Source organism: Colias philodice, chromosome 16 (genome assembly GCF_061535455.1).
Source record: "Colias philodice isolate Cphi_HAF_F1 chromosome 16, ilColPhil1 Martin Lab GWU primary, whole genome shotgun sequence".
Taxonomy (NCBI): Eukaryota; Metazoa; Arthropoda; class Insecta; order Lepidoptera; family Pieridae; genus Colias; species Colias philodice.
The window spans coordinates 3,839,465-3,864,942 of NC_143101.1; the positions used below are offsets into that span (position 1 = coordinate 3,839,465).

General features: G+C 34.4%; 2 protein-coding genes across 3 annotated transcripts; one reads left to right on the forward strand and one right to left on the reverse strand.

The window, feature by feature from the left end:
• The first annotated feature begins 187 nt into the window (after positions 1–187).
• Positions 188–5,570, forward strand: Srp54 (splicing regulatory protein 54). The gene is made up of 4 exons (XM_089704565.1): positions 188–1,101; positions 1,205–1,365; positions 3,260–3,379; positions 4,603–5,570. The coding sequence occupies exons 1-4, from the start codon at positions 385–387 to the stop codon at positions 5,426–5,428; spliced, it is 1,824 nt and encodes a 607-aa protein (XP_089560691.1). The 5' UTR covers positions 188–384; the 3' UTR covers positions 5,429–5,570.
• Positions 5,571–14,907: 9,337 nt separating this feature from the next.
• Positions 14,908–21,224, reverse strand: morgue (modifier of rpr and grim, ubiquitously expressed). 2 transcript variants are annotated; one of them, XM_089704635.1, is made up of 8 exons: positions 20,884–21,224; positions 20,574–20,810; positions 19,877–20,111; positions 19,264–19,439; positions 18,391–18,513; positions 17,324–17,466; positions 15,856–16,027; positions 14,908–15,308 (listed from the first exon to the last, which is right to left on the reverse strand). In XM_089704635.1, exons 1-8 carry the CDS (start codon positions 20,992–20,994, stop codon positions 15,195–15,197), a joined length of 1,311 nt encoding a protein of 436 aa, XP_089560761.1. In that variant the 5' UTR covers positions 20,995–21,224; the 3' UTR covers positions 14,908–15,194. The 2 variants fall into 2 exon arrangements, with proteins under 2 accessions (XP_089560761.1, XP_089560760.1); XM_089704634.1 differs by having other exon boundaries at positions 17,324–17,487.
• Positions 21,225–25,478: the final 4,254 nt, after the last annotated feature.

Below are 25,478 nucleotides of genomic sequence, written 5' to 3' on the forward strand. Positions count from 1 at the left end.
GTACTTATTTACAAATCCCGCCTTTTTTATGAAATGACGCAGAGGATATCAATAGAAGTTTGCTACAGCTAATGCAAATTTTTGTAGATTGAGAACATTATGAGTTGTTTATCTGTAGTATTTCATGTTAATGGTGTGTTCTATATACTGTGTTTGTCAAAGTTCACACGACGCGTGATTTCGGCGTCACCTCTTGACATCTGTCAGTTGTCACTTTTTGCTGTTCAGCGTGTGTTGCGAATTTCCTTGCCTTATTTTCAAGAAAGTTCTATATTATCAAAAGTAATAATGAATAATAAATAGTCATTATTCATCATGTAGCATAAATTACACCAACGCCAAGGATACTCTTCATCAAAAAACTGTACTATATGAGTCGCCTCCATGTGTAAGTCTTCAAAAATGGTTTCCAGCAGTACACGGGTGATACAAGTCACCAATATTGCTCCCCAAGCTACCAAAGACCAAATGCAAACGCTGTTTGGTTACTTGGGGAAGATTGATGACATTCGATTGTATCCGACGATAAGAGACGTGTCGTGCCCGGTGCAGTCCCGAATCTGTTACGTGAAGTACTACGATGCGGCGACGGTGAACGTCGCCCAGCACATGACGAACACAGTGTTCATAGATCGTGCTTTAATCGTCATACCTATGCAATCTGGCGAAATTCCAGATGAGCATAAAGCGCTAGAAATGTCCAGTAATGGAACTTTAGTGCCAGGTTTAAACTCGGTGGAGCCGCGTCTGCCAGCTCACGTCGTTAATTCTCTGGAGGGCATGCCGCCGAATCAAGTCATACAAACATATGATCCTAAAATGACGGCAGCTGGTTTGCCACCTTACCCTCCCATCCCAGCTGCATATGATTCACGCAAGATAGAGGAGATTCGAAGAACGTTACTAGTAATCAATGTGGGTGATCTGACTCATCAGCAGTTGGTCGATCATTTCTGTCAGGCTGGGGAGGTAGCCTACTTACGCTTTTGTGAACGAGATGCTGATAAACTAAAGTATGCATTGGTTGAAATGACCGAACAAGAGAGTGTGTTGAAAGCTTTACAGTTAAATGACACCACAGTTGAGGGACAAACTATAAAGGTAAAATTTTATAACATTCCTAGAATTTACTATGAAATCTGTAATCGTCACAGGTCTAATATAATGTTATTATGGATAATGTTTATTTTATTATAATTTTCAGGTACATCATGCGACCCAGGCAATTTGCAAACCTCAAACAAAGAGTAATGAGGCCGCCCAGCGTGAGATTGAAGAAGCAATGTGCCGAGTGAAAGAGGCACAGAACTTAATCTCTGCAGCAATTGACCCAGTAATTGGACTGTTATCTAAGGACAAACGGAGGTACTCCATTTTGTATTTAATATCCCATCATTTTCTTAATACTATGTTTGTTAACAGAATCAAGTTGTGCACTGTGTAATTAAGAATAATCATATATAAACATTCATGTTAAATATATGTACATACAAGCACATATTAAGAGCGCATTTCAAAAAACATTATCACAAGCTTGGTATAAACATTAAGATTTGATTCTGTTATCATTTGAGATCCTGCGTTATCTATAATGCACCTATCCAACCCCACTGCAAGTAAAGAAGCGAATATGTAATAGGCAGTTGTTTATTAACTAATCAGTAAAGGTAGCGACTGACTTGCAACATATGTAATGTGTTTGTGGCGATCTTGTTACATTGCAGAGTAGCTATATGATGCAGCGTTTCCGTGCGTTGATTAGTCAGCTCAATCGTGCTCCGTTTATACTCGAATGTACTGCGTAGAGGTAATGTCTACAATTATTTAACAATTTATTATAATAATCCTCTCCTCAACAGCAATGAGACAAGTTTTCATGTAATAAAGCTGTCATGTTTCATAGATTGTGCGATTGTAACTTGTCTGATTGCAAATTGTACCATTATTGCAAGTCAGTTGCTGTCTTTATTCATTTGCATTAGATATATAGTGTAATGGGGTCCATTTTAATAGCTATGTTTTATTTTCACCAGCCATTAAATGCGTTGATGATGAATATAAACTTAAAGAATAAATTAAGTTAATCAGACTAACTATGATAATAACAAAAATATCTTGTTTATAATGTTTGCTAAACAAACATTGTCTTCTCAAAACTGACTTGACTTGGACTTGAAAATTGTGCTCTAAACTAATATGGCTAAAAAGTTTCAATAACTTTATATTCAGAATAGAATAGCCAATATTTACATTAAAATAACAAAAGAAAACAATTTAAACAAAAGCACATCTAATTTATTAAACTCTCTTATTGTTAATGAAATATACTTTTCTAATTAATTACCAGTGATAAGATAGTTAGTCAAAGACTAAACTTCAGTAAACTTGGAAATACACAATTTTATTAATGGCTCTTATCTAATTCAAGAAATTTTAAACTTCATTTAAAATTGTTATTTTAATTATTACTAACCTCTATTAACAAAAAAATTACAACATATTATTATTATATAGCAAATAGCAATAGCAGTAATATCACCTTTAGGGGACCAAGATGCGGCGTTTCCTCATCGATTTAATAAAAATAACCTAATTCTTACAGATTTTTTTCTCAACTATAATCTAAGTTCTCACCTTATTTTTCTTACACAGGCTAATCTAGTGCTGCAAGAATCCTCTCATAATGTTGTTCTATATCTATCCTAAATAATAAAGCTGATAACTATTTATTTGATTTGTTGAACACGCTAATCTCAAGAACTACTGGCTCGACTTGAAAAATTATTTTGTAAAAAGTCTATGTATTGAGGCATTCATTACAACCAGAAAAAACAGAACATCAATTAAAAATGTTCCAAAAATGACAAAAAGTCCATTTAGAAGCAAACAAAGCTGCAAGGATAAAAAAAATAACTAGTTGCAGTAGCTTCACCCACGTAGCACCCAGCTAAAAAAGTAGCATATGTGACAAATTTTACAGATCTGAGCTGTTTTTGTTTGAAAGAGTAACAAACATCCATACATTCTTTCAAACTTTCGCGTTACTAATAGTAGGATTGTCAAGTAAAATAGAAGGTTTCTTGTACCAGTAGGAATTGTAGTAATTGTGTGGGATTGTCAAGTAAAATAGAAGGTTTCTTGTACCAGTAGGAATTCTAGTAATTGTGTGGGATTGTCAAGTAAAATAGAAGGTTTCTTGTACCAGTAGGAATTCCAGTAATTGTGTGGGATTGTTAAGTAATGTACAAGTTTGTGTCAGGACTCGTTCCCGCTCTCGTTCGAGACGCCGCTCCCGCTCGCGGCACCGCGCCAAGCGCTCACGATCCCGCTCCAGACATCGCTCCAGACGGTCTAGATCGAGGAACCGACATCGTACCAGGTAATGTTATATTGTGTTATTGGTTATTTGGTACACTTAGCTAATTTTAAGCTTTTATTATAATAATCCATATTAATATTATAAATGCGAAAGTAACTCTGTCTGTCTGTCTGTTACTCAATCATGCCTAAACTACTGAACCATTTTGCATGAAATTTGGTATGGAGATATTTTGATACCCGAGAAAAGACATAGGCTACCTTTTATTGCGAAATATGTACCACAAGCGAAGCCGGGGCGGACCACTAGTCTATACTAATATTATAAAGAGGAAAAGTTTGTAATTATGTAAGTATGTATGTATGTATGTATGGTTTTCACGCATAAACTACTAGACCGATTTCAAAAATTCTTTCACCATTAGAAAGCTGCATCTTCACTGAGCAACATAGGCTATATTGCATTTTCAAAAAAAATAGAGATCCTTACCAAAAATGCAATAATGTAACCCAAGGTGTAAAAAATTCCTTAATAAAAATGCTGTCATCGCTTGCGCTGCGGAATCTATTGAAGATAGAACAAAAAAATGTTCTACGGTATTATAGAAATTAGAATGGATCAATATCTACAAGAAAGTCCGCGATACCATATGTCCATCTTCAGTAGTTATGTTACTACAACAACTTTTTTACGTTTTCAAAGTAAATAGAAGTGCCGTCAGTAATCAAACCATGTTATCCATACACATATATTAATCCTTATCCCATTAAATGATGTTATATTATAGACTGTTTCAATACCAGCAAAATACTTTTTAAATTTAAAAAATTGGATATTCCATTCAAAAGATATAACGAATTTTTAAAAGTGTCAATCTACAGAAAATAGTAGGTATACTGTTTAATACAATGAGCAGGCGTAGTGCGGGACGGGGTGAAGGTGATTTTCATGTGATTAAAAATTAAACCTATAGTCCAACCTATAGTAGACTTTTCACTGTCACGATATCGCTATCTATGCGGGTGAAACCGCAGGGCATTGCTAGTATAGTATATAATAAATTAAATAAAATGCTCAATTGAAATATTTAATTAATGAAACAGGACTCTGAAACAAATTTAAAAACCTGTTTTTAACCATTAAATTATTATGTTAAATGTTAATGTTTCTACATATTATTTTAATGTTTATGTATCTAAGTATCCTTAAGAAGTCTAGTCAAATTAATGTATTCAATTAATTTAATTTCCTCGATAATAATGTTAAATTTTCCATCTTTACAGGTCTCGCTCTCGCCACCGCAGTTCTAGACGTTCAAGATCTAGATCACGACATCGCACTTCGAGATCTAAGCGTGATAAATCCCGTGACCGTGACCGCGATCGCGACCGTGACCGTGATCGTAAAGATAAGAAAGACTCTGATAAAGACAAAGAAAAAAGTGAAAAACCCAAATCGCCACCCAAAGAGGAGAAAGAACAAGAACCCAAAGTTGAAATTGTCGAATCTGAGACTAACGGAGTGAGCTCCGACACTAAATCTAAAGCATCATCACCAACCGAAGAGAAAGAAAAGGTAGAACCGGAGAAAGAAAAGGAAAAAGAAGTGAAAGAGAGGTCGCCCTCAAAGAAGAGGGAACGATCCCGTACCAAGGAAAGGGATAGGGACAGGAAACGCGATCGATCGCGCTCCAAACGACGGTCCAGATCCAAATCTAGAAGGAAGCGATCCAGGTCTAGAAGGAGATCACGCTCTAAAGACCGAAAAAGGTCTCGCTCTAGAGAAAGAAAGAGGTCGAGATCGCGCAAACGGACTCGGTCCAGGGACAGGAAAAGATCTAGATCGAGAGACAGGAAGCGCTCCAGATCTAGAGATAGAAAAAGAACCAGGTCAAGAGAAAGGAAACGTTCGCGGTCGAGAAGCCGCAGATCGAAAAGCCGGTCCATCAGAGACTCGAAGACGCCGCACGACAGAAAGTCGCGCGATATAACTCCGAGCCTTCCCACGGTTATTGAGGAAAAAAATTCTTCCATTGTTGAAAACGCGTCCCCTGAATTGGGAAATGAAAAGAATTCTCCAGACAACATGGATATTTCCAATTCGCCCTAGATTTAAAGTTACCGACTTCATGAAATAGTTCAACAGGTTATTTTTTTAATGTGCTGTTTGTATAATTTGCTTGATTGTTCTCATTTTGCATAACTAGTGTTTTTCGCATAGTATAATTAAGTAATAAATCAATTTAATAATATGTTTCGTTTTATTTATTAACTAGTGCATCTTTGAACAATGGTCATGATTCAAATTAAAAACTATTGAGAAACGAACTCTCAAAAAAATATAGTTTAAAAAACTAAAAAACACACTTTCAAGATTAGATATCATTAAAAAGTAAAAAATAATTATCACTCTAGGAATTAAACAATACGGATTTTGTTTATTTTAATTTCAATAGATATAAGTAACCGATTTAATTTAATAGATAAAACTGACTGTTTAAAATGGGTTGAAACCGTGTGTAAAGAAATCGGTTAGTTTACGTAAAGAAATATTTAATTCTGGCCATCCTTATCAGGATAATAAGATAAGTTATTGAAATTATTTATTATTGTATTGTTACCGGGTTTGATTAGTATTCAAAATTTTAATTCAATCCGTTGTTGTAAAGTGTGTCAAAATCGAATCGAAAGGAGAATTGGTTACATACAAACATATTTTTTCAGCTAATCCTGGCGATCCTTATCAGGATAATAAGATAAATAATTTATGAAAGTATTGTATTGTCACCGGTCCTTGATAACTGTACAAAATTTGAACGAAATCCGTCGGTTTAAAGTGGGTGAAGATCAAGTCGAAAGGAGTCGGTTACTCGGTCGCTAATAAAAGAAAAAAAGTTCGAAAAGGATGACTTTATCATTTGCAGTTTAGATACGCACTGGTAAGAGTGAGTCTGAACGCACAGTGTTACTCGTCCGACTAGGGCCCTTCCGGCCTCCTCCACTCAAGCGACAGCCCAAGCCGAGGTTCGAGATCCCCGTCAAGGGGGGACGCCCTTGCGCATGTCGCTACCAGGGTGAACCTTCAGTTCACCCACGCGTCCGCGTTAAAATGTAGAAGCCCTTCTGGCTTACATTGAGAAACACCACACAAAAAAAAGCAGTGTTAACACTAACTTCATCTGCTGATAAGTAAATTAATTTGAAAAATTATCATCCTATATTTATTTTATTTATTTTATTTATTACTCTTCAATAAAACTATACATATAAAACTTATTTCTAATATAAGTATACAAAACAAAAAAAAACAGTATAGTTTATTAGGCGGCCTTATCACTTAGAAGTGATCTCTTCCAGGCAACCTGGGCAAAAGGTAACAAGCTTACTGAAATGACAATGGTAGGTGGTAGAAAAAAAGCAAGGATAAAAAAAAAAGCAAAAAAAAAAAAAAATTAATAATTAAAATAGATTTACGGATAGATATATAAATAAAGATACATATATAGATATATAAATAAAGATACAGATAGGATAAATATACTGCACTCGAATATACACAATTATATTATACATAATTAATATATACATCATACAAATTACACATATACTTATATGACTATGATTTATATATATATATATATACATGATACTATATAATATTATTAAATACATACATACTACATATAACAAAATATAAAATACTATAAATACATACATATCTGTGTATAAATACATATATGTAAAAACATAGTTAATGTGCCGAGTTGAAAGCAGTGGTGAGAAAGTGTCGTCGCAAAAGGTTTTTAAAAGAAGATACATTTTTAGCTTGTCTAATAGGTAGTGGCAAAGAATTCCAAAGATTGACAGCAATGGCAACAAATGATTTAGCGAAGAAGTGAGTACGTCGAACTGGAACACTCAAGATGAGTCTATCAGCCGAGCGAAGAGTATAGTTTTCATTGTGCAGGAAGGAAAAATTGTTTTTGAGATAAATAGGAGTAGAAGGATCAAAAAGGATACGGAACAGTAATTGCAACAAATGAAGATTCCGGCGAAAACGGATGGGGAGCCACTTGAGCTTTTTTCTGTAAATAGAAACGTGATCGTATTTTCGAAGGCCGAAAATAAATCTAATACAAAAATTTTGGAGTCGCTCAAGTTTATCAGTTAGCTCTACTGATAAATCAGGAAAGCATGCATCAGCGTAGTCAAGAATAGGGAGTAGAAGGGATTGTGCTAGCATAATTTTAGTGGGAATGGGCAAAAAGTTACGGAGTCTTCGGAGCGTAGCGGAAGCGGCATAAATCCTACGGCTCAATTCCTGGATATGATTAGACCAGGACAACGTTTGATCAAACAGAACACCTAAGTTTTTGACTACCTTTTGGTAAGGCAAGACTACGCCACCGATTTTGACGCTAGGCAAAATACCCCAGTCGATTTCAGAAATAAGATAAGGACTACCGATTATGATGACATTGCTTTTAGAAGGATTTAGTTTAAGTCCAAAATCATCGCACCAACTAAGTATAGAAGCTAATTCAATATTACAAAAATCTATTGCCTTAGGTAAGTCATTGATAGAAGACTGGGTGTAAATCTGTAAATCGTCTGCATACATATGGTACAGAGCCGTCAATCGGGAACATAAGGAATTGATAAAAATGGAGAAGAGGAGAGGAGACAGGACACCGCCTTGCGGAACACCAGCAGAGACTGCGCGCCAAGACGAGTGTTTAGAACCTATCATGATACGCTGCCTCCGACCGGTAAGGTAGGAACGAAACCAGTCAGTTACCGAAGGAGATATGTTAATTAAACGCAGCAAACCCAACAGTATGTCGAAGTCAACGGTGGTAAAGGCATTGCTGAAATCCAGCAGAGTCAGTACTGTGAGCTGCTTATTGTCAATACCAGCACGAATGTCGTCAGTAACCTTGATAAGAGCTGTAGTCGTACTATGACCAGGACGGAAACCAGATTGGAAATCACTAAGGATATTGTGTGTATTAAGGAAAGAGGTGAGTTGGTTATGAAGAAGACGTTCAAGGACTTTGGAGAGGAAAGGTAATATAGAGATGGGACGGTAATCAGAAAAGGAATTAGGATTAGATTTTTTAGGCAATGGAATAACTTGTGCATCTCTCCAAACACTTGGAAAGACGCTAGTGGAAATGGAGGTATTGAATATGTGAGTGATAATGGGTACAATGAGGTCAAGGATAGGAATGATCATATTACGGCTAACAAGGTCACAGCCAACTGCGTTTGATGATATTGACAATATCGCTTTACCAACATTCCGTTCGGTAACAAGGCTGAAAAGGAAAGCAGGATAGTCAGGAGTAGGGAGCGAGGAGAGGTTGGCAAGAGTACGGTTTTTCTTACTGGTTTCAAGAGAAGGAGACGATGTAAAGTGCCCATTTAGCTGTTCAATGTCGATATTGTGAGGAGAGTTATGAGTCACTTTACCAGCGCCTAAACTTTTCAAGAATTTCCAGTTAGAAACTGAATCACCGTTCTCAAGAGACTTGTGGATATGACGACGTTGAGCGTCTCTGCACAATACATTGCAGCGATTACGTATTCGTTTGTACTTTGCCCGCGCTTCGTCCGTTTGAGCCGTTTTAAGTTTGGATTTAGCACGATTCCTTTTCAACGATAGGCTTTTTAGCTCAGGTGAAAGCCAAGGTGCCGGTGTGTGCTTCTTTTTAACTGGTCGTAATGGCGCGTGTCTGTCGTATAAATCTACAAGCAGCTTGTTAAATAAGGACACTTTCGCATCAATGAGCTCTGCCTCGTAGACCTCACGCCAACAGATATTTTTCGCATCAGACCGGAGTAGATCTCTGTCCATCCCCAAAAAATTACGAAGCAAAACAGTGGAGGGTTTGAATTTAGGTGATCGGAGCTTGTATGAAAGGTAAATAAGGTCATGGAAGGAAAAAGCATCGGCAGAACACTGCCCATGCTTGGATATGAGGTTGGGTAAGGAGACAATCATCAGATCTAAAAGTGAGGGATTACAGCCAGGAAAGTAGTGAGTAGGATTTAAGGTAAGGGTGTGGAGGTTGTGGGAGTTGAGGATGGAAAGCAGCTTATTAGCACGGCTGTCACCTCTAAGCAAGCATGTGTTAAAATCTCCCATCAAAATTAAATGCTCATATTGTGGAGACAGGTTATCAAGGAGGGTTTCAAAAGAGGAAAAGAAATCAATGGAGAGAGAAGGACTGTAAAAAACGCCAAGGAGGATTTTGGAATGTGGCAAGTATACTTCAATGAGGAGATGTTCGGTTGAATTGGAAGGAGGAGGTTGAGGGGAGGAGCAAATTAATTTAAACGGGATATGAGATCGGAGGTAGATCGCCACGCCTCCACCACCCTTCCCAACACGATCGTTGCGTATGAGGTGAAAGCCAGGAATAGAATAAGCAGCTGATGGATGACATGGTTTGAGCCAGGATTCTGAAACAAGGATGGCATGGATATTTCTTGACGTAAACGATGAGAGCATGTCAGGAAAATGTGCCGGAATACTTTGTGCATTAATATGGATGGCATTGAAATTTTTAGGGACATCATTAAAAAAGGAGGAAAGGGAAAAATCGAGAGGAGGAGGAATGGCACTATGAAAACTATCCTCGCTGCAGAGCGACGAATCGGTTAATAAATCGGCATTGATATCAAAATTCACACTAACATCTGACATCTAATAATATAATATAAATAAATATAGTATAATAAATATTTATATAAAAATTTATTTATATAAAAAATATATATATATATATATATATATATATATATATATATATATATATATATATATATATAACTTAAATTTGTAAATTAAAGGTACGCTTGATTACCCTGTACCCACCGCAACAGTAAAAGTATCACAATTAAGCACAATATTTAGTAGGTGACATTAAACAGCTTAAAAAACAAGTCAAAAACTAATAAATTACATAAAACAATATAAAAGTTTATACATATCGACAAAAGGTATATCAATAAATTCTAAACAAAAACTTAACCGAAAATTGTAACTGGCAATACCCGAAATGACTTTGATTATGACATTTGACAAGCCCATGACATCTGACAGTTAACAAATACAAAACAAAGTTAATATTTGATATTTACATTTGTGAAGGTACGTTAATAAATATATTTTGCATATAACCGTATCTAGTAAATTAAAAGAATCAAATCACATACATGAAAAGTAGTTATTACAGTAATTTTGAGAGTCAGCTAACATTTATAAATTAAGTTTACACGTTTTTTATCATTTGCTTGAGTTTTATATAATATTTTATCGTTATCAGACAGACGCTTGACAGACGTGATGGAGGACGTTGTTTATTAATATTAATAGCTGTGCCACACGGTTTCACCTGCGGTCAAAATCAAGTATTTCCATACCTCTTGTGTTATTCTGATGACCTCCATTAGTATTGTAGCGACGACAAGCCAATTTATGAGTTATCGAATTTCAAGTGTAACGCTAAGAAAGTTCACACGGTAACTCATATATAAACAGTTCGTGCGCTATGCACAGACAGTTAAGGGCTTGTCGGGACGCGGGTTGGTCGCATAGGTCGAATATTAATTACATACCGAATAAATATATGTAGTTAAAGAAATATAACCTTTGCGTAGTTATTCATCTTTTATTACAACCGCACATAACAAGCCCCTACATTGGTGACCCCGACGTACCCCCCCGTAAATTTTTTTTTTCGATGTACATACCCGTGTGGGGTATCAATGGAAAGGTCTTTTAAAATGATATAAAGTTTTCTAAAAAACATTTTTCTTAAAGTGAACGGTTTTTGAGATATCAGCTCTCAAAGTCGTAAAAAGTATGTCCCCCCCCCTCTATTTTTATAACTACGGGGTATAAAATTCTAAAAAAAATAGAGGTGATGCATGCTAATTAACTCTTTCAACGATTTTTGGTTTGATCAAAGTATCTCTTATAGTTTTTGAGATAGGTTGATTTAACTGTAATTTATTATATTTGCTGCTACGGAACCCTTTGTGCGCGAGCCCGACTCGCACTTGGCCGGTTTTTTCATTACTGCTTTAAGCATATCGCCAGATTGTACTATCGTCAACCTTGTGCGTGGCAGAAGCAGCAGGAGAGCCGACTTTTAATAATTTTACCAGTGTCGAAAAATAACCAATCCGCGAGTGAGTGTACTGTGTAGTGATTATAAAGTGTAGTTTAGTGTAATTAAGACATTTGGTACTAAATTAATGACTTTAGATCTTAGTTTACGGCGACCGTATAAATGGTCATTATTTTTTATCGCCGAGGTATTTCAAACTATGTTTTTCTTTATAAGGTGCAGATTTTTTTTAGCACCGATGCATCGCTCGCACTTATGACGGACGCATCGGATACTCATGTAGGTTATTTTTCTAAGAATCTATCTAAGATTGAACGCAAGTATAGTACGTATGTAGGGAGTTATTAGCAATTTACTTGGCTATTCATCATTTTCGGAATATGGTCGAAGGACGACAGTTAGCGGTGTATACGGATCACAAACCGTTAATTTATGCATTTTCTAAAGTAAATAGCGAGAAAGAGTTACCCAGACGTACACGACACTTGATATTCATTAGTGAGTTCACAACGGATTTGAAACACGTTAGTGAGTAAGATAATGTCGTTGCAGATTCGTTATCACGAGTCGCAACAATAAGTTGTCCCACTGTAATAGATTACGCGGAACTTGCTAAGAATCAATAAAAGGATTCTTATATGTTACAATTATCTAATTCGAAAGACGCTAATAATAGGTTAAAGAAAATTATGTTACCTGAAAGCGGTACATTTATATATTGTAATTTAGATAATAATAAAATTAGACCCTACTTGACTGATAAATTTCGACGTATTGCTTTTGATAGTGTACATAATTTATGTCATCCCGGAATAAGGACTACACGCAAATTGATTCAAAATCGTTTTTATTGGCCAAATATGAATCGTGATGTTGGCCAATGGGCTAAAACATGCATTGAATGTCAACGATCGAAGGTTAATCGACATACAATGTCAGGTTTAGGATCGTTTCTGCAGTGCGATAGGTTTGAACATATTCATGTTGATTTAATTGGACCTTTACCCACTTCACCCGAAGGTTTTAGGACGTATTGCCTAACCATAGTGATAGGGGGACGCAATGGCCAGAATGTTTTCCTACGAGATATATAACTGCTGAAACGATTTCGCGTGTAATATATGAAGGATGGATCTCTCGTTTCGGTTGTCCGAAAAAGCTAACAAGCGATCAAGGACGCCAATTCGAAAGTCAATTATTTGCTACACTAATGAAGTTATTAGGTATTAATAAGTTGCGTACGACACCTTACCACCCACAGAGTAACGGGGCGGTAGAGCGTTGGCATAGGTCGCTTAAAGCGGCATTAACGGCTCGCTTATGCAATATATCATCATCTTGGGTTACGGAATTACCAACTGTGTTGCTAGGACTTAGAACAGCAGTAAGAAGTGATACCGGCATAAGCGCAGCAGAAATAACGTACGGAACAACTTTACGATTACCAGGTGATTATTACGATAAAAAATCGAGTTTTGAAATAGATAGCAGTCTTGAGTATGTATGTAAATTACGAGACTCTATTAGGAAATATCAGTCAGTAGCTATTAGGCAGAATGAAAGACGGAACATATTTATACACCCCGATTTAGAAAAGTGCGATTATGTTTTTGTAAGAAACGACGCAGTACGTAAGCCTTTACAACCAACATACGACGGTCCTTATCGTGTGTTGAGTCGAGAGGAAAAGGTATTTTACATTCAAATGACTGGCAGGAAAGTTAGAATATCTGTAGACCGTCTAAAACCTGCATATTATTTGAATGATGATAGTGATACGACATCTGGGGCAGATACTGAGGTTCCATTACAATTAATTCCAAGTAGCGAATTGTCTAATACACATACCACGCGTAGTGGAAGAGCTATACGATTACCAGTACGATTTAGGTAATAGTATTGTATTTGTAATTTTTTCCACTATTTTATATTTATTAGAATTACGATGATTATAAGTATTCTTAAGTCTTCTTAGAAATGTATAATAAATACTTAGTAATCAACACATCGTATTTAATAAATAATAAAACTTAAGTAATTTTGAAACGAGTTCATTGTATAACGTTTTAAGTATGGTATTTCAAATTTATGTTTGTGTTGAGTTTTGATTGAAATGTTTACTACTTAGAAATTTAAGCACTTTTGATTTATGGCTTTTGAGTGTTTAGTAGTAGCCTTTGTAATATTAAACGATACAAGTGTAAAGAACGTATTGGGATTTGAAATGTTAATGTTACTAAGTGTTAGATGACGTGTAACAATTATCGCACGCCACTTAGAAGACCCAACCAAGTTTTTATAATAACATAAATAGTTTAACGAAATTAGGTGTTAACTTTGAACCACTTGTATACGTTATGATTGATTTATATTGTGAACATTTTTTATACTTTATATTGTAAACATTTTGTAATCTTATATAGCGACACTTTATATATACCCCTTTGTTTATTGTTTAATTTTATTGTAAGATTTTTTTACTTGTATATCCTTTTTTATTTTAAGGGGGGAATGATGTAGCGACGACAAGCCAATTTATGAGTTATCGAATTTCAAGTGTAACGCTAAGAAAGTTCACACGGTAACTCATATATAAACAGTTCGTGCGCTATGCACAGACAGTTAAGGGCTTGTCGGGACGCGGGTTGGTCGCATAGGTCGAATATTAATTACATACCGAATAAATATATGTAGTTAAAGAAATATAACCTTTGCGTAGTTATTCATCTTTTATTACAACCGCACATAACAAGCCCCTACAGTATATTACCTACTGTAAAGTTTCATCCAAATCTGTCCAGTACTTTTTGAGCCAATTCGTTACACACACACACATACATACATACAAATCTTTCCTCTTTATAATATTACTTAGATGACGGTTGGAAACTGACTCGTAATTATTACCTATAGTCAGAAAAAAATGTGAATATAATGTAACAATGATCAACACTGTAATGAGAATCGAACAGAGGTTGTATGTCCTAAAATTATTATACGATTGTTAATTAGGTACTTGACTTGACTTTTACTAGTAAAATTAATTTTTCTCGTAATTTCATTCAAATGGCGTGTGAAATGAATTTTTTATCGCCACTACGGACTAACAATTTCATTGCTGTATTTGTGTAAGTTTATAGTATGGATGTAGATATTTCTCAAATGTTGATTGTCTATTATTTCTTTCGCCCAGGTAGTCTTAAACTGAATTATTTCATACAGCAAGTTAAATTGACCGAATTAAGAGACATTATAGACGGAATTTTATTTGAAAAATGGTTATTATCAAATACGAGACGATGGTTACAGAAAAGCGAAGCCCCTTATCCAGGTTACTGTAGAGCCCCGGGAAGTGATTTGTGCCTACCTGTGCTTTGCAACTGCAAGAAACTGACTGAAATATGGAATAAAATTAGAAAAAAAGGTCGATAAATAAAACAAAACGTTTCTTTGAGAACATTTTATTCCTTATACAACAGATTACAGAACAATAATTTCTTAATAACTTAATACACAGCCGATACATCTATTGATTCAATTATAATACATTTTTGAAATTGTTGCGTTGAAAGTAATATAAAATTGCGTACAAATAATCATGACAATACATTATCCATTAAGGTTTAAAAAAAGCTTTATAAACCTAGTTATATAGATATTATAGTTTATTAGCAATATTTTACGAGAATGCAGAGCATTTTATTATATACAATTACTAAGCTATATTATAATAATAATTCAGAAGGGCAGAACGTCAAGCATGGCATATTTCCACGTCCACTGACGGGCTAGGGCTTCGAACCGCGGTCGGTCCTTCACGTACATCGCACCGAGCTCCGGTTCCATACATACCTGTAGAAAGAAATTATTATGATTCATTTATGTAAATTTAATATTAGGATCCTAGAATACAAAAAACAAATATCTGGAAAGGAACATTTAAGTAACGTAATCATATTCTACGACGAAAATAATGTTTTTTTTATCAACATTAATGAACTTACTGGGCGTTTAAATAATTTCCCATCCAGCAATTTATTCCTTGAAATTGGACCATATTTCTTAAAAAAATTAGACAATAATTTGTAAAATATTTGTAAAATGTTTGTAAAATATTTTTTTTATTGAAGTTTATTTGTATTATGTTTGTTTATACATACATCAACTTTTTTGGAATTATAAATGTGATTTCTAATACTCCTAACAATCAAACCAATTCACATTAGTAATGGCATATAAATAATTTCTCTATTCCTTGTAGTTGGAGAATTTTCGTCCTAAAAATGAAACAATAATTTCGTGTTTGTAAAAGATTTTTTAATTGAAATTTATTTCCCCAAACTCCTAAAAATTTTAATTAATTTTCCGCAAAAATCACCCAGAATAAAAAATCACTTACATTAGTATACGGATCTGTGAGCAAGCTCTGTATCGAAATAAGCACTTTGCTGATAGTCAGTGCCAGGGACCAATTGTGATGCACCGAGTCTATACCCACGTCCCCGTGACGAGACACATTGGGGTGTAGGATCCTAGTTAGAAACCTGACCACGGGCGGGCTCATGGGATACCTGGAATGGTTAATTTAACGCAGCTTATACCCGCTACTGATACTGTATTTTTGATATATTTTTTTTGTAAAAAATATTATCAAAAAAATTGTATGCAGATAAATATGTAGAGAAAATGGATAGTCGACCTCATTGAAAAAAGATAGGTCCCTGAATTTTTGAAAAATGTGTAAACTGATCGATGTTGAGGTCATAAAAACATTTTTTATCTTTATTGTTACATATTGCTTATCCAGCTTATAGAAAAATATTTAAATAAAAATTGGAGGAGAAAATAAGTTTACTTTTTTATTAATTAAACAATAATTTAACAAAATAAAAAAGCGAATATAAGGCGACAGACGAGGGCGAAAAAAAAACAAAAAATACACAAAACAATTTTATTTTTCAATAATTTTGTTAGGTAGAAAATAAAAGGTAGTCAGGTAAGAATTATATCAAGGTAAATGAAATCGTAAAAAAATAAAATTAAGGTAATCATTAGTAAGAAGTAAGAACCAAGAAGCTTATATCTAATACACTGGAGATTTCAGTATGAACATTAACTTGTAACAAGAAAATATGACGTTGAATGACGCCTGTATGTTTTTTAATCCCTTTCACACCTAGGTAGTTAGTTAGGTGTGAAAGGGATAAAAAAACATACAGGCGTCATTCAAGGTCATATTTTCTTGTAACAAGTTAATGTTCATACTGAAATCTCCAGTGTATTAGATATAAGCTTCTTGGTAAGAACAGTAAGTAATCAAATTTCAAAAGCACATATCAAATTAGCGATACCAACATTGACGCACTATAAACAACTAGACTCGCAATTTACTATATTAAAGACTCAAATTACGACCTTATTTCTGAGCAGTAAAATTTATAATCACTTGAGCTCATTACAAAAATACAATACAAAGTAAGAAATAACAGGAGTATGACTATGAAGACAATTTTTGAAGAGAAACTTCTTTATCGGGGTTGGAAAAAAATTTTGTGTAACATTTTTTCGTTACGCGTGACATTATTCAGTTACGCACCATCTTTTTCTTATCCCTACCACGCGTGATTCGACGTATTTCTGTAAAGTTGCATATAGTTAATTATTTTTTGAAAAATAAGGTCATAAAGAAGTTTGACTTCTTACGTGTGTACACTAGTACACGCTCACATTTTTTTATTGTAACTGTCAGTCTAGTTCTTCATCACATCAATGCGTACACCACAAACGTCCACCTGGCAACTCCACCACCGCCCCAGCGTCCCCAGTCCCCGCGTCCCCAGCGTCCCCAGCACGCGAGGCATACTCACGAATATGGCACCTGCACATAGAGGTAGAACACGCCGCCCTCGTACGGCGACCCCGCCGGGCCGGTGACGCTCGCCTGCCAGTGGCAGCACTTCGCGTCCAACGGCGTCGCGGCTATACCTTCGGGCGGGTCGTTACGCAACATCTGACGCAGTAATTTATTATCCTTAAAGGGAAATTGACAACGGCTAATACGATCTCTTTTCTGTGACACGCATTTTTTTTTAAATAGGCTGTAAAAAAAATTCGAACTGTTGTCTCGCAACGGAGCGTCGCGTCGTCAAAATTAAAAAAAAAATAAAATTCTAATTAGGAATTTGGAATACGTCACAATATAACGGTTGAAATAAAATTTGGTTGCGGGATGTGAGTGGTAGTAGAAAATATAAAAATAAAACACAGAAAAGCAATACAAATCACACATAACATATTTTGTACATTTATAAATTATTGTTACCTTTATCATGTTTACTGATCGACAGACTGCTAGGTAATAATAATATTAATACACAACAACTCCAAAATAAATGTAAAGTATTATTAAATTACGATATATCATTTTATACTACGATATTTTTAATTATCAGTTGTTGAAAAAGTTAATATGAATCAAGCTGGAACAATTAAATCCAAAAACAATTTGATCAAAACTCTAAGATTGTAAAATACTGCAATATTCTTATTTATCACATAAAGTAACTTCCCTTAGTTTTTAATATCTATGAGTTTAATAAACTACACTTTCCATGGCCATAAATACAAAAAAAAAAACACCATAGACTAAACGAGTCTATATAATCTATGGTCTCATTCAAGAAGCTTATATCTAATACACTGGAGATTTCAGTATGAACATTAACTTGTAACAAGAAAATATGACGTTGAATGACGCCTGTATGTTTTTTATCCGTTTCACACCTAACTAACTACCTAGGTGTGAAAGGGATAAAAAACATACAGGCGTCATTCAACGTCATATTTTCTTGTTACAAGTTAATGTTCATACTGAAATCTCCAGTGTATTAGATATAAGCTCCTTGGTCACATTATAATATAGTCTGTATGTTACCTTGAGCTCGCTGCGCAGTCGGTTGCGTCTCCAGGCGTTCTCCTCGCCGTCGGGCGGCGCCTGCACGCACATCTGCACCAGGCAGTTGCGGCAGAAACACGATTCCACTAGCGACTGGTATTTCTATAGGAAAAGATTTAATAAAGCTAGTACTTTAGTATCTTATATGTTCAACTATTAGAGAGATAGGTCGGGGTATTTCGGTCTAAATATAAACGGAAAAAATTGAACCACCTCAGGTTTGCGGACGACTAAGTCCTTTACGAGGAAAACCCCAAAAAAAATTTAGAAGTCATGATTCAAGGCCTAAACAATGAAAGAGAGATAGGTCAAATACAGTCAAAGTTTTTATAAATAACTAAATTATTGTATTAATCTGGGCTGTGATGTTGACCATCTTCCAGTTAGTGTTTTATGCTAAATATAATCTACATATATTAATATTATAAAACTAAAGAGATTGTTTTTTTTTTTGTTTGAACGCGCTAATCTCAAGAACTACTGGTCCGATTTGAAAAATTCTTTCGATGTTAGATAGCCCATTTATCGAGGAAGGCTAACTATACATCATCACGTTAAGACCAACAGGAGCAGAGCAATGCCGGTGAAACCACGAAGCACAGCTAGTTTTGTATAAAATTGAAGAGAGATATTCAAATAAAACATATAATAAAAAATATTGATCATATTTTGATTTAGAAAACTTAAGTAAAAAATAAAGTTGTTGAATTTTGTTGCTATTTTATTATTTGACGTATTTCATGAAATTTAATCAACATTCACTTCAAGACCATCATACTTTTACCACATACTACCTTATTCAATAACAACACATCTAACACAAATTACAAATTACACACAATAAAAACTCACCCGCTGCCAATCAAAATCAGTAAATATGGGTCGGAACAGCGGCCACCTAGCCGCAGCGAAGGCCGCCCAGCGTGGGGTCGGCACACGCGCACGTACGAGTCGCTGCCAGCGTGTGCACACGCACGCACACGCGCACAGAGACATGTCGTCCAGGTATTGGAATATGCATAGCAACACTGGAGTGGATAAGTTATAGGTGAAAAAAATGTGTGAAATAAAGAATGTTAAAGTTGGTATTGTCTCAGTCTCTAAGACATAGGTGAATAAGCTCCTCCTTTTTTGAAGTTGATTAAAAAAATAATAATATTTGAAGATTTGTTGTTGCTGCTGCTTTCTGAATCGGTGGTAAACGTTAAAAATATGTAATAACAATTCAAAAGTGCTTCTAAAAGTCTAATTGAATAAATAAATATTTGAGTTTGAGTTTTAAATGTGGTAGGTTATGTTTCAGTTTGACCTACAAGTTGTTATAAGTTTCAACTGAATTATAATTATTTACAAATAATGTAATCTATTTTCTGTTGATTTATGTGTATACAGTTAGAACGTAATAAAATTGAACAATATTTATCATTGATACAAAGAAACTTCATATTAAAAAAATATAACATACCTTCAGAAGGCAAATGCTCAACAATGCCAAACGGTACATTATCTGGGAGACGTGGGGTTGTCAAAGCTTGTAGAGTTCTAACTAAACTGGGTGGTTGTGGTGGTGACCCTCCATAGAACCCCGCTCCTTCCTTTGGAGGGTCATTCCCTGAACCATTACTGCCGCTACCACTGGGCCCTGAGTTGCTTGCGCGACTTGCATCATCTTCAGGACTTGTTTCACTGTCTAGGGATGTCTAGAATTTGAAATGATAGTTTAGCAATATTTTAAACTTAATTGCAATTCAAAGAATCAAATGAAAGTATGATGTGTAAAAATAATGTATGTGTATAAATTGTGATTTTTTCTGGATACTGAACTGTTTTGTGTGAACCTTTTTTAGAACTTTTATTAATATAAATGTTACTAACAAAATGAGTCCTGATGCTTGAATTAATAAATAAATTATTATTATATTATTATTAAATAATTCAGGTAAAATTATGTGCATTGATGATCATGAATTATTAAATAATTTCATTATTATTTATTTATAATTCAGGATCATTTAAATAATGAATATTTGTTGATGAAAACAATGAGTTTACAGCCTTTCATAATTTCAAATGTACAAATGACATATAAATTAAACAAATATATTTAAAACACAAAAGCTAAGGCCCAAAATTAGATGAAAAATTCACAATATATAACTCACTCTGTAACGCCACCAAGCTGGTATCGGAAATGTCCTATTAGATTTCTTTTCAGTGCCGAAATTTAGATCTGAGGGCTCATCGTTTCCTGAGTCTCCATCGTCGGTTTTTTCAGTGGAAAAATGTGAACAAGGCAAATATGACGGAAACTCCGGGAAGAGAAAAGCGTGACATGTTACACACACTGGTTCACCAAAACTTGGGCCGTAATATCCATTGCATACAGAACATACTGAATTCTGGAAATATAGCGCACGATTAACATGAGTAAAGGGGATTAAAATATGAAAAAAATATAAAAAACTAACATACATTAAATTCAAACTCGAGTGGCTGTTCTATAGGCGACACAGACATCAATTTGTCTTCACCTTCTTCCAGCTTTTTAATAAAGTTTAAAAAGTCAGGGGCCATCACCGACATTTTGATGGTCGGAGTTTTGGGCTTTAGATCGATACTTCTATCACTTCGATAGCTGTTATGTAGTTCCTTATCGTTTTGTTTTAATATCTAGTTTGCATTATCTTAACCATCTCACAATAATAAAAATAATCATATAATTTATATTAGATAATTAGAAAAACGTTTATAATTTTACGTTGTTTATTCATAGAGAAAACTAATATTGACAAATAGAAATTTGTGAACAAATGTCAATTTGACAAGTTTGGCATAGGCCCATAAACAATTTTTTTTCTTTTTAGTAACGTTCTGTTTGTGGATTTAAAAAACGGGAGATAAATTGGGATGTTTATGGTATTGTCGCTGATTATTTTACTGAATAAGTAATTTAAATAATTTATTCTCATATAAATATTAATTAATTTTATTTTAATTATCAGTTAAAAACAGTTTAGGATACAATGTTTTTTTTGTTGGAATGTTAATTTTATTTCTTTGTTGATAACTATGCATATGACATGAAAAAAATTAAATTACTTACTTAGATCATTATCGTATAGGAGCTACCAACGTTGACAAGAGAGAATTTTAGTATAGTTGGTTCTTTGATATACTGTTCCTCTTGCTATTTCGGTTAGAGTCCGGGCTGTCTGGCTGGTCGCAGTGGTTGCGTTTAGTAGTGCGCATCTTATCTGCACAGGATAATTTCCTTAATTTTAAGTCATTTTTTAACGCGTAATTTTTAATCTTTTGCCTTTAGATAGATCCATCAGACATAATTTTTTTATTGCAAGACGTTTTCTTCGTTGTTAAATAGGTGCCAGACGCAATTTTTTATTTCGCTTTTATAAAAAATTCAAATTATTTTAGTATGTCTGTAATTTTCATATTAAATGTTCTTCAAACATAATATAATCTCAAATTAATTAGCCAGACGCTAATTCGATTGTTAAGTATTAAATAATGTGTATAAATAAATAAAAGTAATGAAGCATGCAGCTCATCAGCTAGTGTATTTTAATTATGCGACAGGAAATAATTGCAAGAATACAATATTATTTACACTTGTTCTTATAAATAAAAGTTAAAATGAAAAAAAAAAAACATAAAAGTGAAAAATAAATTAAAGTTACGGTATACATTCAGACTGAAGAGTTTTTGAAATTGGAAGCTTGAGACAACTAAAAAATTAGTTTCAATATTGATGTACATACATACACACACACATCACACACACACACACACCACACACAACACACACACACACACACACTCGCATGTTTAAGTTTGTATTGAATTTAACTAAAAAGTAGTTAGCATGAATTTATATAGGTATACTAGCGGTCCGCCCCGACTTCGCCCGTGGTACCTACATGTTTAAACTATCCTATCTTTCAAGTTGGATCGAACTGCACATGGTATGCGAATTTTATTATAATCGGTTAAGTGGTTTAGGAGTCCATTGAGGACAAACATTGTGACACGAGATTTATACATAATTGTTATCATCATCATCACTACACATAGTATAAAACAAAGTCGCTTTCTCTGTCCCTATGTCCCTTTGTACGCTTAAATCTTTAAAACTACGCAACGGATTTTGATGCGGTTTTTTTTAACAGATAGAGTTATTCAAGAGGAAGGTTTATATGTATAATAACATCCATTAAATAGTGGAGAAGTAAGTTGTTATTTTTGAGGTTTCTAATGTGATGTCGTAAATAACTACATATTTTTTTCCGCTTACATTGCAAACGCAGGCTGAAACGCAGGCCCTACGAGTTTTATCAAAATAATGTACTAAGTATTGTACACATTGAAAAGGTCTACAGAAAAGTCCGTGATGGTATAATATGTCTATCTCTTATGGATAACCCACAATAACTTTTTTTTGTCATTTACTTTTTACGACAAATAATAGCTAATTTTCGAAGCGATTTTAACCAATATAGCATTAATCCTTAATCAATAAAATACCTTGAATACATTGTTCATTTAATATAGATCTATATAGCCCTTTACACCGTATGATTTAGGTGAATATTTTCGAAGATATTACAGATTTATGGATATGGAGGAGTATGGATATATATGGAGTTTCTTGCCGGTTCTTCTCCGTAGATACTGCTTTCGGAATCGGTGGTAAATTTTAAAATATGTAATGACGTTTCAAAAGTGTTATAAAAGTTCTATAAGAAGTGTTATTGAATAAATAAATATTTGAGTTTGAGTTTGAAAAATTGCGGGACGTAACGTGGCGGTACCGGCCGGTCGCCCGGCTATATATTTTACACCTGTGCGAAGCCGAAGCGGGCCGCTATGTTTTTTTAAACAACGTTCACAGTTTTCTGTAGTGTATATTTTAGTATCAGCATTGCGAACCCGTGCGAAGCCAGGGCGGGTCGCTAGTTAAGTAATAAAAAAAAATGTTTTGTATAGAAGATTGTTGATGTACCCTAATACATAGTTTATTTTTTAGCCTAAGTAATAAAATGTACCATGGAAGGTACTTGTTCCCACAACACAGGGAATCCTAGAGTAGGAACAATGCAATTTCTATGCATCTTATATTTTCGAAAAAAAAAGTTATTGTTTATTGTTATTTAATTTTCACGGCCGACCCTTTCTATCTCTCTTGCACTTTAAACTATCTCTCCATATACACAATCATCTAATTGTTATGCTTACCTACTTTCACTACGTTTTTATTTGTACATATTTAATACTTAACAATCGAATTAGCGTCTGGCTAATTAATTTTAGATTATATTATGTTTGAAGAACATAATATGAAAATTACAGACATTCTAAAATAATTTGAATTTTTTATAAAAACGAAATAAAAAATTGCGTCTGGCACCTATTTATCAACGAAAAAAACGTCTTGCAATAAAAAAATTATGTCTTATGGATAGATCTAAAGGCAAAAGATTAAAAATTACGCGTTAAAAAATGACTTTAAATTAAAGATATTTTCCTGTGCAGATAAGATGCGCACTACTAAACGCAACCACTGCGGCCAGCCAGACAGCCCGGACTCTAACCGAAATAGCAAGAGGAACAGTATATCAAAAAACCAACTATACTAAAATGACTTTTTTTTAAACGTTACTAGCTGCCGTACCATTAAGTAATGGATAACACTCGCAGGCGTTTCCCCTTTTGCCGAGGTATAAGATTATTCGAATCGAAAAATCTTATATGCTTTCATAAAAACTACTTGCGTAATCGATTACAAACACTGCGTATTCGTAAAACATCGAAAGGACGTCTGCGAGTGCTCCGCTAAAAATGCCGTTTTGTACTGTCAAGTCTTGCAGAAGCAATTCAAACATGTCGAATATTAAAAGATGGAATAACCTTTCATTTGTGTATATTTTTTTAACGTACATTTCTAATTAAATGCAATTTCTAATAATCGTCGATATATCGTTTAGCGATATGATCAAGACAAATAATCGAGTCATGTTTACTCGATCATTGATGCGGCCCCACGAGACTATCATGGAAAGAAAATATACAAATTTAATCTTTATGAACTAATAGACTACAAGCCCGCATAGGACAAAAATATGGGTCAAATGAACCACCAGGGGACATATCTAGAACGATAGCAGAGCAAAAAATAATAAGATTCATCACTATGCCGTCACTTGTAAGCTGTCCAACTGAGTGCAGATGAGAATTGAAAAGTACAGGTAGACTCGGTAAATTTTGGTCATATATTTTTGTACGGCATTCTTAACCATCGATAGATCCATTAAAAATAATAAGAAACCGCTCAGTGCCGTACAAAAATGGTGGTCCACCAAGTCGGAATTTTTATTTAATTTCCGAGAGTTACCGGGGGTAAATTTGGTCATTTGACCATGTACGGCATCTGTGTCATACTATTGCTATACTGCTTTTAATCCATTATTCCGCAACGCCGTACAAAAATCATGGGGACAAGGGGAAAAAATCGAGAGTTGCAATCCCCTCTCTTTCCCCACTCCAGGGGGTCATTTGACTAAGTACGGCTTCGGTTCCAAAACATTATCTAGCACTCAAAAGTACTATTAAAAGCAATGCCGTCAAAAAATAATTGTTCTTTTAAATGTATACCAATAATCATCTTAATTTCATCGAATTCTTGATATAAAGAGCTGTAAGGTCATTTGACCCTGTACGGGAACTTTTTTTTTAACATGATATTGTAAAATTAAATTGTTTTATAGTATTGCCGTTCAAAAGAAACCGTTCTAAAAAAAGTAATAGAGAAATGCAAAACCAGAAATTTTGTTAAAGTTTAAACATAGTAGATTAATGAAATATAATAGTTTTCTACACTTTATCCGTTGTTTTAAATAGTATTAACATAGATAAATTAGGAAAAAACGATGCCGTACATTTTTGTGCAGACCACATCTTTTAGGCTGAAGCGACGAAAGCTACAATTTTAAGGGTGCTTTATGGCCATTTGATACAGTACGGCATTAACATATTTTTACCCAACTACGGCAAAG